We start from the raw sequence: 13,835 nt of genomic DNA, 5'->3' as shown, positions 1-13,835 counted from the left end.
AACAAACAGGACATCCTGAAAACAGAAGGCAACCTGTGCGCTTCAGGTGTGACTGTCCATCCTATTCTCCGTTGTTGGTCAGGATCAACCACCCCAGCAGACATGATAACCCCACTAGGACAAAGACCAGAAAAGGAGAGGAGCCAGCCCGTGATCCGGTGCAGAAACGAGGACAGTTGTTTCTCTATTTTTCCTTCCTGGTATCTCAGATTTACTATATTTCACCCGACTTTTATTTCTCTCCTTCTGTCTTTCCCCCACAATACTACAGACGGTAGTTCTCAAATTGGTCACAGGACCCTCTACACTTTCTTTTTTTAAAGACAGAGTCTCCCTCTGTCACTCAGGCTGGAGTGCGGTGGTGCTGTCATAGCACACTGCAGTCTTGAACTTCTGGGCTCAAAAGATCTCACTGCTTTAGCCTCCCAAGTAGGTGGGACTACAGGCATGTACAACCATGCCCAGCTAATTTTTTTGCTTTTTAGAGACAGAGTCTTACTATATTCCCCAGGATGGTCCCAAACTCCTGGCCCCAAGCATCCTCCCACCTAGACCTCTCAAAGTTCTAGGATTATAGGTATGAGCCACTAGTGGGGTGCTGTCCCTTCACACTCTTAAAAATGATTGAAGACTGCAAGGAGTTTTGTTTATGAGTTATGCCAACGTTTAGCACAGTAGAAAAGGAGCCAGATGATCTCTCCCCTGTGTTCTGGAAGCTGAAGAATGGACGCACACCAGGACTTGCCCACTTACATCCTCCCGCCTGGTACTTCCATCTTCAGCATGTGGCAGAGCTTGAGCGGAATTACTCATGGCAGCGGGGGTGACAGCGGGGGTGGCCTCCTATTGGTGGCAGTGTCCTTGGGCCAGTGGCGGTGGCAGCAGCTGTAGCATCCTTACCAAATGGTCCTTGAGGTACAGCCTTGGCTGGGTTCCAGCAGCACAGCTTCCCTGATCCCTGTGTGCTCGCTGAGCTGGATCCCAGCTCCTGTCCGTGAGCAACCTGTGTCCCAACAGCTTCCTTTGCTGGATCAGAGCCCTGGAAAGCACTGGCAGGATGGCTGCTTTTTCGTGCCCAGTGCCTCCCACTCAGCTGGACTCCATGCAAAGGCATGACCTTTCCAAAGAACCCTACCAGGCCTCAGGAGAGACCCTGGACTGCAGCACTTTCATCCAGCTGTTCTGTGTACAACCTCCAGGGCCTCACAACTGTTCACCAAGGGGCCTGAGCACAGGTCTTCCCTACCTCACCTCAAATCCCCAGAAGATACCTTCTAATAGAAACAACTTCGTAAAATAGAGGGAGAAAATCATTCATGATCTACCATGAATTTTTAAAATTCAAGGGCAGACGGCCCCCTATGCAGACTGCCATTGTTCCTTGGTCATGGGCTGCCTCACCCACCCAGAGGCCAGGCGTGGCCACCTGCTTTGGCCAATAGAACATAAGCAGTGGCAATGTTTGGCTTGTAGGGTTTGGTGTGACTTCTTATGCTTCTGCCATGAGAAAGAACATGGCCTGGGGAATGCTGGTCCATCAGCCAGGGACCCAGAACATGTGACATACCATGGAACAGAACCGGATTAAACCCCAGCCTAGAGTGTAACCTAGATGCAATATGTAGACCTGAGAATGAGAATCTGCAATTAGGCCACTGAGATTTTTGAGACTGTCTTGCAGCTAAAGCTGTTACTTCACAGAAGAAATAACAGAGTTACAGGATCTGACATATGGCTAAACGTTATGGACAGTCACTGCGTTGCATGGCAAGTAGGTAAATCCCCCGGCATAACTGAGGCTGTATCAACTTCACAGACCAAACATCTTATAACCTGTCACTCCTACTGTTTTTACAGAATGGTCTTGAGGCAGGAGAGAGGTCTATCTGGGTGAGCAAGCTTGTTAGCACATCATATATTGGCTCTCGCAACACCAGACACCTTGAGGGTGAGAAGAGATAGGCTGGGTGGGAGTGAAGAACCCGTCAGGGTTGGTGGGGATTACAACAAAGCCTGGAACTGCAGCCAGGAGGGGCCAGCGATCCCCTGACACTCCCCAATTACTCCCACACTGCCTGCTTCTCTACTCCTCTATCTGTGTAAGCCTGCACCTGTGAGATCTTTAGGAATGGAGAGGGGATGGGGGGCGGGGCACTGAGCTCCTGAAAACAAAGGCCTGAAGTTCTAGGAGGTTGCCCTAAGGCCAGCAGTATCCTTCCAAGCCCAGTTGCTCTGGGCTTTTCACCTCCAACAGATAGGCTGTTGTAAGGAGCACCACCTCCTCAGGGTCACACTTCTCATTGTAGTGTGCTCTGCATGGTCCCAGTCTCCATTGTATCCCCACTACCTAGCACCAGCATGCAGCATAGGTCCTCAATATTTGTTGAGAAAATGAATGAATCTTAGTTCATACAATGTTACATCTACTGCTGCTCAGGGCTGCCAGGGTGTGTGTGTGAAATAAGAGCTTACTGGACAGCGGCACCCTCAGGCCTTCAGGTGCTCAGGTACCCAGGGCTAGCTTTTGTGGCTAACATGTGTATTGAGTATGTTATTTAACATATTCTAAACATGGTGAATTTAGGATTATCTTTTTCTCCAAACTGAACAGGTTTACCTTATGGCCAAGCCAAAAGGTATGGATCCCCGTTCAGATCTTCAGATCATGTTTAGTAAGTTGCTAATAATAAAAGTAGATTCTGGGGAGTTCTCTGCAGTAACAATATTAATACTTTTTATTTTGACTTCTTTTAAAAGTATTTATTTATTCTCAGTCAGAAGAACATCGCCATTGCAGGATCTATGGCTTTTGTCCTTCTGTGTTTATGTACTACCAGAACCTAAAGAAACATTATCTACAAAAGTAGCCTCAACTATTGTTTCCCTGCTGCTGACAAACCAAAAAGTCTGGACCTTAAAAGGAAACCTGATGCCTTTGGCCACTTTTGGTTAAGGCTACTCTCTCCAGCTTTCCATTGACAAGTAATGCTTTATGTCATGGCTAGCTAATATTCTAAGAGTCTTAAAAATGAACAAACCACTTGTTGCTTATTTTGGTTGTTTGTGAAGAGATGTTACTACTTTCGTGAAAACATTCTGTGCTATGTAACAGTGTCACTTTATGGCCTGGTACCATGTTGGAGCATGCAACATGTTCTCAGTGAGTGGTGGCTCCTTCCTCCATTAACAGACAAGTACTATGAGAGACTTTAAAATGGTGCAGACCTCCGTTATCTAACACCCTCATACTCATGGGAGTCTTAATCCCTATATTCATGCCTATTACTCTGACAAGATTCACACAGGGTACAGATTACCATTTTATGAAGTCTTTAAGAACATCGGCAACAGACATATATCTTCACATATAAACTTAAAAAAATACTTTAACGTAATACATTATGCTGCAGGGAACGAGAATTCAACATGTCACTCTGCCAAAATATTCATATAAATACTATATATGCATGGATTCGCTCCATTAGGAAAATTCACCTTAGAATTTTAAAGACCAGTATCAGCAAAGCCCAAAGAAAAACTATTTTAACAGTAGGAACACTAAAAGTAAGTACACAATGGATAAACAAGTGGTGGGAAAGAAAATTCTTTACATTTGCTATGTTGAACAGGTACGATCTGAAATGCAATTGTAGACTAGCGGTGTATAAAAATACTTTTTTAAACAACACTTTTGATAGGTATAGTAGCACTTAAAAAAAAAAAAAGCTGCGTAGTTACTCCTTTTGAGGACCTACTAAAACAATTCAACTTACTGCCCCCAGGTAGGTCTGAAAGCACCAACCTGGAATGCAAGTTCTCTCACACACATACACATCACACACAATCACATTATTAACCTTCTGTATCTATGGGGCATATTGATGAGTCACTGACAGGCATCAACCTCAAACAAGGCATGAGATGAGGTGCCCGGAGCACACTTCCAGTTCCAGGTTTGGAATGAACAAAGAGGCAAAAAGCAGGGTGGTGTCTGTGTGTGTGTTGGTGAGCCCTCTTTACAAGGAGTTTAATCTGGCATATCAATATTTAACTTAGGGGGTGGGGGAACATATTTTCCAGGGCTCTGGGTTACAACTACCCTGGCCTTCTTTCCAAACATTGGAGCAATTTTTGGAGCTTCTGGAACAGAGGTTTCTTCGGCATCTTCACTGTCTTCATGATGGAGATCATACGAAATGTTCCCATATTCCCTTAAAAATGGGAAAATTTCAAGCAGAAACTGACAGAAATCTCTACGAATACCAAACCACCAATGGTTGCCCCCCTTTCGCCTAAATGTTGTGGCCATTAAAGTTATTAATGAAAGCCAAAGCGGGACGAAGATGGAGATGTAAGAGAATGTGTTGTGGCCGTCCAGTCTGTGAACCAGCAGGACCTCAAAAGTGAGCAGGGGCACAACGATCATTATCCAGCTGACGGCCATGGTCACGTGTGTTCTTCGCTGTTCGGCGACCACATCCAGGGACCTCAGGAATAGGAGGGACCAGACGATGTAATAGAGGACGACCAGACAGAGGAACGACATGAGGATCCACAGAGGCACGAACACCACCAGCCACGGCCAGTGAATAATCCTGTCCAACCGCAGGGCGATGAAGATGAACTGCAGGATGTTGACCGAGCACAGGATTTCCAGCTCAAGCGACCTGTCATGTCGGAAGCCCCAGACGCAGGCGGCCACGGACACGGGGGACACGAAGAAGAGTGGCATGAAGACAAGCAGCCAGAAGTGGGTCCCCCTCTCCACCCTGTCGCAGACCAGGACTTCGAACATGAGCAGCAGCAGGTGGATGCCGACGGCAATCAGCATGGCTTTGAACTCCACGCAAGCCTCCCCTTCGGTGCGGTAGCGAGGGTTGCGCGCCCAAACGCCCGCGCCCACAGAGGCACCCGTGATGACGAGGAGCTTCCAGAGCCATATGGGGGCGAAGACGGCCCAGTAGCTCCACTGGAGGACGCCGTCCAGGCGGAGGGGCAGCAGCACCGCGAAGAGCAGCAGGCAGGCATAGATGAGGAACTTACTGGGGTTGAAGTCCTGGAACAGACCCCTGGGGTTCATGGCGGAGGCGGCCGCCTGCCAACCGGGCCTGCTCCTCCGCGCTGCGTGGGGCCCAGTCTCCGCGGCTCCCCGGCCTGGCCTGCGCCGGCTCTAGGTGGACACCTGCCGGGGGCGGCCGGGAGGAGGCTCCCAGCCGAGCGCCGAGGGGCCGGAACACGTGCACGCGCGGTCACGTGGCCCGGCCGGAAGCGCGCCGAGCTCCGCGTCTACAGGGGGGGCGCTGCGTCCGCCCCGCCGCCGCCCGCTTTCATTCCGCACCCCTCAGGCAGACACCTACTGCGCGCGGCGCCGGGAGGGGCCCGGGGCACTGCCGACTCCCCACCTGCCCGTTGGCAGTGAGCGGGCCGCGACCTCGGGCGGACGCTTCCAGGTGGCTCCGAGAACATGGAGGCGGGAGCGAGCTCACATCCTTCCGGCCGGCCAGGGGCGGGGCCCCGGACATGCGGGGCGGGGCCGAGGGCGGGGCGGGGCCGCGGCTCTTAGCCCGCGCCCTGCCCTCGCTCCGAGCGCCGGGGCTTTCGGGGAACGGGTCCCGGCCTGGGGCCCGCGGATGCAGCTCCGTGCCCGGCGCGCGAAGTGGGAAACGACGTGTGCACGAGCAGAGGCGGGTGCTGGGCGAGTGTGGGAGTTTGTGAGCGAGGGCGTGGGCGCCGGTAACTGTACGAACGTGCCCGTCTGGGGTGGTCCCGCGCGGGTCTGGGTGTGGATGTGCGCGTGCGAGTGAGGCGGTGGGTTCGTCCCTGGGCCGAAGAGAGGCCCGCTCGTGGAGTCAGTGACTGGGTAGGGTGGGGGCCTGGAACAAATGGCTCCCCGTGCCGAACTCCTCTGGGCAAAACAACAATTTGCTGTTTGCGAAATGACTGTGCAGCGTTGCCAAGGCGGCCGCGGTGGCCTTATATCTGCCCCTTTGAAGAGTAGGTGCTAGACCCGTGAGGGCCCCTACACAGCGTTCCTGGAAGGAGGTGAGGAAACTGGACCCAGGGAGGGGGTGCTTCCTGCCCAGGGAATGCAGCAGGTTAGCGGCAGAATTGGGACTCAGATACAGCGCTTCCAACCTAGTCTTTAATCCTCATTTTTATTTATTAGACTCTGTCACAGTCTTATTCTCAAGAACGATGTTAGGAAGTGGGCACTGGACCAGAGGTCAAGAAATTTGGATTCCGTTCCAGTCCCTGCCATCCACTAGCTGAGAAACCTGGGCAAATTCATCCATTTCTCTCTGGGCTGTTTCCTGGTCTGCGGAGTTGGAGTCTTGCCTGGGTGGTCTCTCTGGGCCAGCAAGGCTGCAGCAGGTCTGTGATTTAGCGCTTCCCTTTCTCTCAGCAGCTGGCAGACCCAGGAGGGTTCTTACCTCGCTTCCCCAACATCCCCCTGCTCAGCAGAGCTCTGTTTGCTTCTGGTTCCTGCCTTTCAGCCCTCACCAGTCTCACGTGGTACAGTTTCCTGATGTGGGATGCTGTCATGCAAGTCACACAGGGAGAGGCCATCAGAGGAACACTTGGACTGTGAGAGTCTTGTTACAAGGAGGGGCTTCAAGAGACTTGGGGCGGCCCTCCAGTACCCTTACAGCTCCTGTTCCCAGCCCACCTAGAGGGAAAGGGGGGCCACAGTGCGGCCCCAGGAGCTAGCTCTCTCAGGCCTGGCTGCAGCAACAGGGTGTACATGAAGGGTGTATGGGGTGGACATTCCCAGCAGTCAAAGATCTCCTGACAGCTTCACCTCAGTCAGAAGCAATTGGAAGGCCCTGGGGAGGGACTGCCAGCTGAGTGAGTTCCCTAGTCCTCATGGTCAACCCTGAACATTGATTCCATAGATACATTTTGGAATGTTTCTGCAGAGCCACTCCGAGTGGCTGTGGGGAGAGCATTAGCTAAGTGGGGCTCTAGTCTTTCTCCCTCAACCCGTCCTCCTACAGACAGAGTTGCTGTGCGTTGTTTCGTATATTGGTCTTTTTGGTGCTATTTTCTTTTAAGAAGCACTTGTCAGCTAAAACTAAGTTTTTTTTACAACAGAAAACCCCCATACGAGTTTCTAAGCTCTTCATCTGTGAAGTGGGCTAATAAAAGCACATAGGCCTTAAAGAAAGATGGAGACTTTACCTCTTTCATGTTTACATGGATGGAGCTGGAACATATTCTTCTTAGTAAAGTATCTCAAGAATGTAAGAGAAAGTACCCAATGTACTCAGCCCTACTATGAGACTAATTTAGGGTTTTCACATGAAAGTTATAACCCAGTTACAACCTAAGAATAGGGGGAAGGGGGAAAGGGAGGGGAGGGAGGGGGGAGGTGGGTAGAGCGAAGGGGATTGGTGGGATTACACCAGCGGTGCATCTTACAAGGGTATATGTGAAACTTGGTAAACGGTCTGTGAAGCTGGTGAATGATGCCCCATGATCATATCAATGTACACAGCTATGATTTAATAAAAAAATAAAAAATAAAGCACATAGGATTGTTTTGAGAATTAGATGAATCAATACATGGAACTTTGCATTTTGCACTTCAAGAAATGTGATTAATCTTTTCATACTGAAGAAAGTAGAGCCTGTTGGAGGGGAGGGGCCTGCTGGCAGCCCCAAGGGAGGTGGTATCAGAACCAGATCCTTTGGACTCAAAATAGTTGGAAATCCTCCCCAATCCACTCTGGTCCAGAGAAGGGTTTGGAGCAATTTTTCTCATCTCTAGAGCTCCTCATTTGGGACAAATGCATGGTTCTCTCCATCCCTGAAGGGGCTCTTGAGGTGTCCTCTCCTGGTGTAGTGGTGCCCCTGCTGTTCAGGACAAAGCCACAGGCCTGGGGTGTTACCTGTTGTCTGTCCCCAGCTAGCCTCCCTGGGCCTGAAGGCCTGGATACTACTCTGTTTTCTATCCTGGACACTCCTCCTTTACTGTGTGTGTGTGTGTGTTTTAACTTTATTTTTTCTTTTTGAGACAAAATCTCACTCTGTTGCTTTGGGTAAAGTGCCCTGGCATCATTGTAGCTCACAGCAACTTCAAACTCTTGGACTCAAGCCATCCTCTTGCCTCAGCCTCCCGAGTATCTGGGACTGCAGGCGTGTGCCACCACACCTGGCTAATTTTTCTATTTTAAGCCGAGTTGTGGTCTCTTGCTCAGGCTGGGCTTGAACTCCTGTGCTCAAGCAATCCACCCGCTTCGGCCTCCTGGAGTGCTGGGATTATAGGCGTGAGCTACCATGCCTGGCCTTTACTGTTTTTCTTGGTGTGGCCAGTCTCTCAGAGACATGCCCTTATCTTTGTATTTGCCTGTAAAGCCTACATGGGTTGTTTGCTATGTGTCAGATGCTGGATGGCACAGCCACTGAGGCTAGTACATAAGCCAAAGTGTAAATTCATTCACTTAAAGAGGGTATATGAGTATGTGCTGCTCCAGGCCTGCCTTTCCTGAGTCAGAGTGTTGTGTAGGTTTAGACTGTGGGCCCAGAGGACAGGGGCTAGTAGGATCTGAGACCTACTGCCCTGAAGGATGGGGAAGTCCTGAGATGTGTCCCCACCCCCCATTCTCTCCCTACTTGGCATCCTTAGTCCGAGTTCCCTCTCTGGCCAATGAGGCCCTCCTTCTGGCCCAGGCCTTGCTTTGGGGTTCACATACTTGCCTGGCCAGTCTGCTGCTCCTACCCTGAATGTGTCATGCACGACCTCCCTGTTCTGTGGCCCTGCCATTCTCACCTTGGGATGACCCACCCCCCACAGAGCCTCTCACTCCTTCCCGGACCATCAAGACTCAAGACCCTGAGAAACTTCCCCACCCCTGGTGGAGCAGTGACCCTTCTCTGACCTTTCACAGCACTGGGGGCTTTGTTACTATCACAGACTTCATCACTCGGCTGGATCTGTTTGGCCATCTGTCCCTTTTGAGGTTTGAATTCCAAACACTCAACTGGTGCCTATGTCATAGCAGTGTTTGAGAAATGCTGGTGAGTGAATTAAGTGAGTTCACCTCTATTCATGACTGTGATGCTCCTGTCCCATTCTGTGGTTCCTCTGCTCCCTTGCTCCTGTGGGCATGGGGAGGCTAGCAGCAGGACTCATGTCCTCTCACTGCTGGCACACCAGGTTCTGTGCTGTCTCCTCCCAGACCCAGTGATCTTTCTTTAGAGAGCTCACGGACCAATTACTGTGGTTACAAATTGCCTCCTACTTAGAGGTCTAAAACAATGCCCACTTACTGTCTAACATTTTCTATGGGTCAGAAATCTAGGCATGGCAGAGTATGTGTAGTTCTCTCCTTGAATCTCATGGTGTTGGCACTCAAGTGGTGAACCTCTTCTGCGTTCTGTGCTGGTAGAATTCAGTTCTATGGAGTTGTAGGACTACAGTCCCTGCTTTCTTGCCTGCCGTCAGCTGGGGTTCATTCTAAGCTCCCTGGCTTTTCTGACTTGTGGTACCCTTCAAAGTCAACCATGAGGGTTAAGTGCAATCTCTTTCCTGCTGCATAGCTCCATACCTTCCTCTTTTTAGAGGCTCAAGTATTACATTGGATCTACCTGGATAACCCAGGATCCTTTCTCTGTATAAAGATCAGCCTATTGGTCCCAGCTACTCTGGAGGCTGAGGCAAGAGAATTACCTAAGCCCAGGACTTGGAGCTTGCTGTGAGCTGTGACGCCATGGCACTCTACTGAGGGCAACAAAGATTCTGTCTGTAAAAAAAAAAAAAAATAAAAAGAAGAGCCTATTGGTAACCTTAATTCCGTCTGTAAAGTCATTAGAATCCTGCTCAGTACCAGTGGCCAGGCCCAGCTCAGCTCTTCTGCCCTGAGTGAGGATGAGGAGACACCCTGCCCACGAGGTCTGCTGCACTGGGAGAACTGGCTTGGTGCCCTACACATGCAGACAAGGGGGACACTGCTGGGCTCCTAGGTCACCCTTGGTGACGCCTGGGCATGCTTTCACTCACTCAGAGCAGCTGGAACCTGGCTGGAGTCAAGATTCCTCCATGGTCCCCTGGCCACATGAGATGGGATCCCTTGCTGAATGTCTTCTGAGGGGCTGGCCTGGGGCAGAGGGAGGACCTGTCTAGGAAGCCCAGGAAAGTTTTCCTTTCAGACTGGTTTGCATATTTGCTCACATCTTCTTCATGAGGAAGCCACAACCCACCTGACCCTTGTGTTAGCCTCCGTGCCCAGTATGTAGATGGAACACACTTCTCTTACTGTGACAGCCTCCTCCTGGCCCGCAGCCTCCCCGCCCACCAGCATACTCGCCAGTGGGGTGGTTCCCCCATGGGCGTGGACTCTGGAGTCCCCCAGGCCCAGGTGCCTTGGTAAATAGCTGAGCCTGTGACCCCCATCTGTGAAATAGAGATGACCTCCGAAAACTGTGAGGGCAAATGAAACAATGTGCAAAAGCCTAGAATATGCTCTGTTACCTGTCATCTCTCAGCAGCAGATTGGATGTCCCCTCAGTCGGGTGCCACAGGGTATTATTCTGTTTGCTCATCTGGCTCTACCCGTGCACTGTGACTTTCCCGAGGGCAGAGACCTACATCTCAGCTCTGTTTCTGCAGTTTCCAGCAAAGTCCTACTCATGATAAATGAATCTGAGAAACCGCAGGAGGATAGGGAAGTTGGAGCTGATTCGGCATCTTTTTCCCCCTGGGCTGAGGAGCAGAGCACGGTCCCCTGCATGAGAGGAAGCTGCTTGTCTAAAGTTTACACAAGTCTCCAGTTTGCAGGGGCTCACATGATGATGTTCCAGAGCACAAAACCTTCTCCTGCTTGTACTGAGCTGTGTTCAAAGCATGGCATTGTCTGAAGCTACCTGCAGAGACTGAGGTGGCAGAGCACTACCCTCATTTTACATATGGGGAAACTGAGGCCCAAAACCATAAACGTGGTTTTCTATTAAAACTGCAGCTGCAGACTTTGTGGAGAACTCTGCTGCAGGCCCACATCATATCCTGGTCCTGTTTACCGGCTCAGTCGGGTGAGAATGCCTCACTGAAGACCCTGACCCTAGTTGGGAAGCCTGAGACTTGCGCTCGTGTTGTGGCAGCTTTTCCTGTCTGCACTCATTCCTTAACTCAGGTGTTAGATTAGTAAGTAAGTATCAAGCATCCACCTTGTATCCCAACCCAGTCCTGGACAAGTGTGCAGCAGTGAACGCTTCCTTCTCAGTTCAAGTGTCACCTCCTCCAGAAGGCCCTCCCTGACTGTCCCACCTAAAGTCATCGTCCTCTCTACTGGCTCACCTTGTTTGATTTCTCCTCTTTCTCATATGATCACTTTAGAAAAAAATCTGGAAAATACAGGGTCATTTAAAGAGAAAGGGAAAAAAGCTCTGGTCTTACCACTTACAGAAAATCACTGTGAACATTTACTGTGTTTTTCCTTCCAGTCGGTCTCCTCTGCAAAGAAATGTCATTACACACATCCTATTTCCTTCTTTTTTTTGCTTAACATTAGCAGAGCCTTCATATCAACCTGGACTCACCAAGCCAGAATCCTTGGGGGCAAAACTCAGAATCCAGCTGATTCTAATGCGCAGCTAAGTCTTAGAAGCTTCAGCTTGACGGCCCCTGAAAAGCCTCATAAGGCCCTGCAGCCTGTGTGTCTACCCATGCATCACATGCCCCATGCTGCCTGAGTCTGGCTCGGGGCTCATCTGCTCTCATTAGCGATAGGGATGTTCTCTTGATACTCTCAGATGGAACCGTTAAGTCAGAAATGAATCTGTAGCACTTGTCTGGTGGACTGTTCTGTAGGTCACCTGGGAGGAGGGGAAACAGCTGACCTCCCAGACCTGAGATGTTTTTTCACCACTGTCAGCTGCAGTTAAACTGGAAGTGTATCTCTGAGGCTGTGATATATTATAGGATTAAAACCTTGACAAGCAGCTTCCCACCTAAGAAAGAAAATGAATCTCAGAATTCCTGCTGGTCTTAGATTTTTCTCTCATAAGAACATAAACATTATTTACTGTCACCGAGGTTCTTGCCAAATTGCCCAAAACAGCTGTAAACTTCCCAGCTTTACCTAGAGGAGATTTGGGGTGGTGAATTGCTGTTCATGTAATGAATTCCTATTGCTAATCTAACATTACCAGATTTCCCCCATGAAGACAGTTAATTTCTTGAACTCTGAGTACTTTTACAGAGCAGGGGTATTGAAGAGTCTTTGCCTTATGGCTTCTAAGTGGGTGATTTTAAAAACTCATTAAAAATGGAAATAGTTTAAGACCATTGGTACCAGCACAGACATGTCAGCAAAAGAGAGCTTCATAAATGATGTGGTTGAACAGAGTTATAGAGAACATCTAGGAATCTTTTTATTTTATTTTATTTTATTTTATTTTTTTGTAGAGACAGAGTCTCACTTTATGGTCCTCGGTAGAGTGCCGTGGCATCACACAGCTCACAGCAACCTCCAACTCCTGGGCTTAAGCGATTCTCTTGCTTCAGCCTCCCGAGCAGCTGGGACTACAGGCGCCCACCACAACGCCTGGCTACCTTTTTTTTTTTTTTTTTTGGTTGCAGTTCAGCCGGGGCCAGGTTTGAACCCGCAGCCCTCGGTATATGGGGCCGGTGCCCTACTCACTGAGCCACAGGCGCCACCCCCTAGGAATCTTTTTAATAGACAAAACCCAGGAACACATTTAGAAGTATAGGGGGCCAAATTTCCCCCCTTTGGTCTGAAAGGGACTGCAGAAGAGGCAAAATTGTTCTCAGTATGAAATAGAATAATGATGACAATGATGATAGTACAAGAGCAGCCATTATGCACTTCAGTGTCCCAGCAATGGGGAGGTTTGTTCCTGTTACAGGGGAGGAGACGGTCTCAGAAAGGCCAGGTGGCTGGCCTGGATCGCCCTGAGCCCCATGTCTGTCTCTGCAGCAGCGCACATCCAGAGAAAAAGCCTGGAGTGCTTCTGTCAAACAGCTGGTTAGACATTGTTTTTAAATAATCACTTTCTAAAGGCCTTAGTCCAGTCGGGGTCCACAATACCATAAGGGGGTGGCTTAAACAACCTTGTTTATTTGTAGTGTAGAGTTATGGTTTGAAGCCTTCGTGTAGGGCAGCCCTGGTCTGAATCTTGCCTCTGCCACTGACTGGCTGCAGGATCTCAAGCGAACAATTTGGTCATTGAGCCTCTTTTTCCTTTGGCCATAAAACGGGGAGATGCTAGAACCTGCATCGCGGATCTGCAGTGGGACTGGCCAAGTGCAGGCCTTGGGGCGCTGGCTGGCGCTGCTGTGCCTGAGAGGTGCTGTCCTATTTAGAAAGGGTGTTGCTACTGCGGCAGTCTGGCTGGCTGTTTCTAATCTTTACCCCCAATTCTTTCAATAGAGTCTGCTGCCAGTTCCCTGTTAATAACCCTGGCAGTGCTGCGGCATCCCATCTGATTTTTTTTTTTTTTTTTGGAGACAGTTTCATGTTGTTGTCCTTGGTAGAGTGCCGAGGAGCTCACAACAATCTCAAAATTCAAACTCTTGGGCTCAAGCTATCCTCTTGTCTTAGCCTCCCAAGTAGCTGGGACTACAGACGCCCACTATAACACCTGGCCAGTTTTAGGGACAGGGGTCTCACTCTAGTTCAGGCTGGTCTTGAACCCCTGAGCCCAGGCTGTCCACTCGCCTCGGCCTCCCAGAGTGCCAGGATTACAGGCATGAGCCACCATGCCCAAGCCTCTTTCTTTATTGAATTTAAAACAGGCCTTCAAGGGGCAGCGCCTGTGGCTCAGTGAGTAGGGCACCGGCCCCATATACCGAGGGTGGCGGGTTCAAACCGGCCCCG

At 50.1% G+C, this 13,835-nt stretch overlaps 1 protein-coding gene across 1 annotated transcript; it reads right to left on the bottom strand.

Moving 5' to 3' along the window:
• Positions 1 to 3,307: 3,307 nt before the first annotated feature.
• On the bottom strand, positions 3,308 to 5,206 carry TMEM185B (transmembrane protein 185B). Its single transcript, XM_053598131.1, has one exon. The coding sequence runs from the start codon at positions 5,078 to 5,080 to the stop codon at positions 4,028 to 4,030; it is 1,053 nt and encodes a 350-aa protein (XP_053454106.1). The 5' UTR covers positions 5,081 to 5,206; the 3' UTR covers positions 3,308 to 4,027.
• Between the last annotated feature and the right edge of the window lie 8,629 nt (positions 5,207 to 13,835).

This window comes from Nycticebus coucang, chromosome 7 (genome assembly GCF_027406575.1).
Source record: "Nycticebus coucang isolate mNycCou1 chromosome 7, mNycCou1.pri, whole genome shotgun sequence".
Taxonomy (NCBI): domain Eukaryota; kingdom Metazoa; phylum Chordata; class Mammalia; order Primates; family Lorisidae; genus Nycticebus; species Nycticebus coucang.
This window is presented reverse-complemented; position numbering and strand designations above follow the sequence as displayed.

What these genes read in the sequence shown, in the direction of transcription:
- TMEM185B (XM_053598131.1), bottom strand. Translation starts at nt 5,080, where the DNA reads ATGAACCCCAGGGGTCTGTTCCAGGACTTCAACCCCAGTAAGTTCCTC.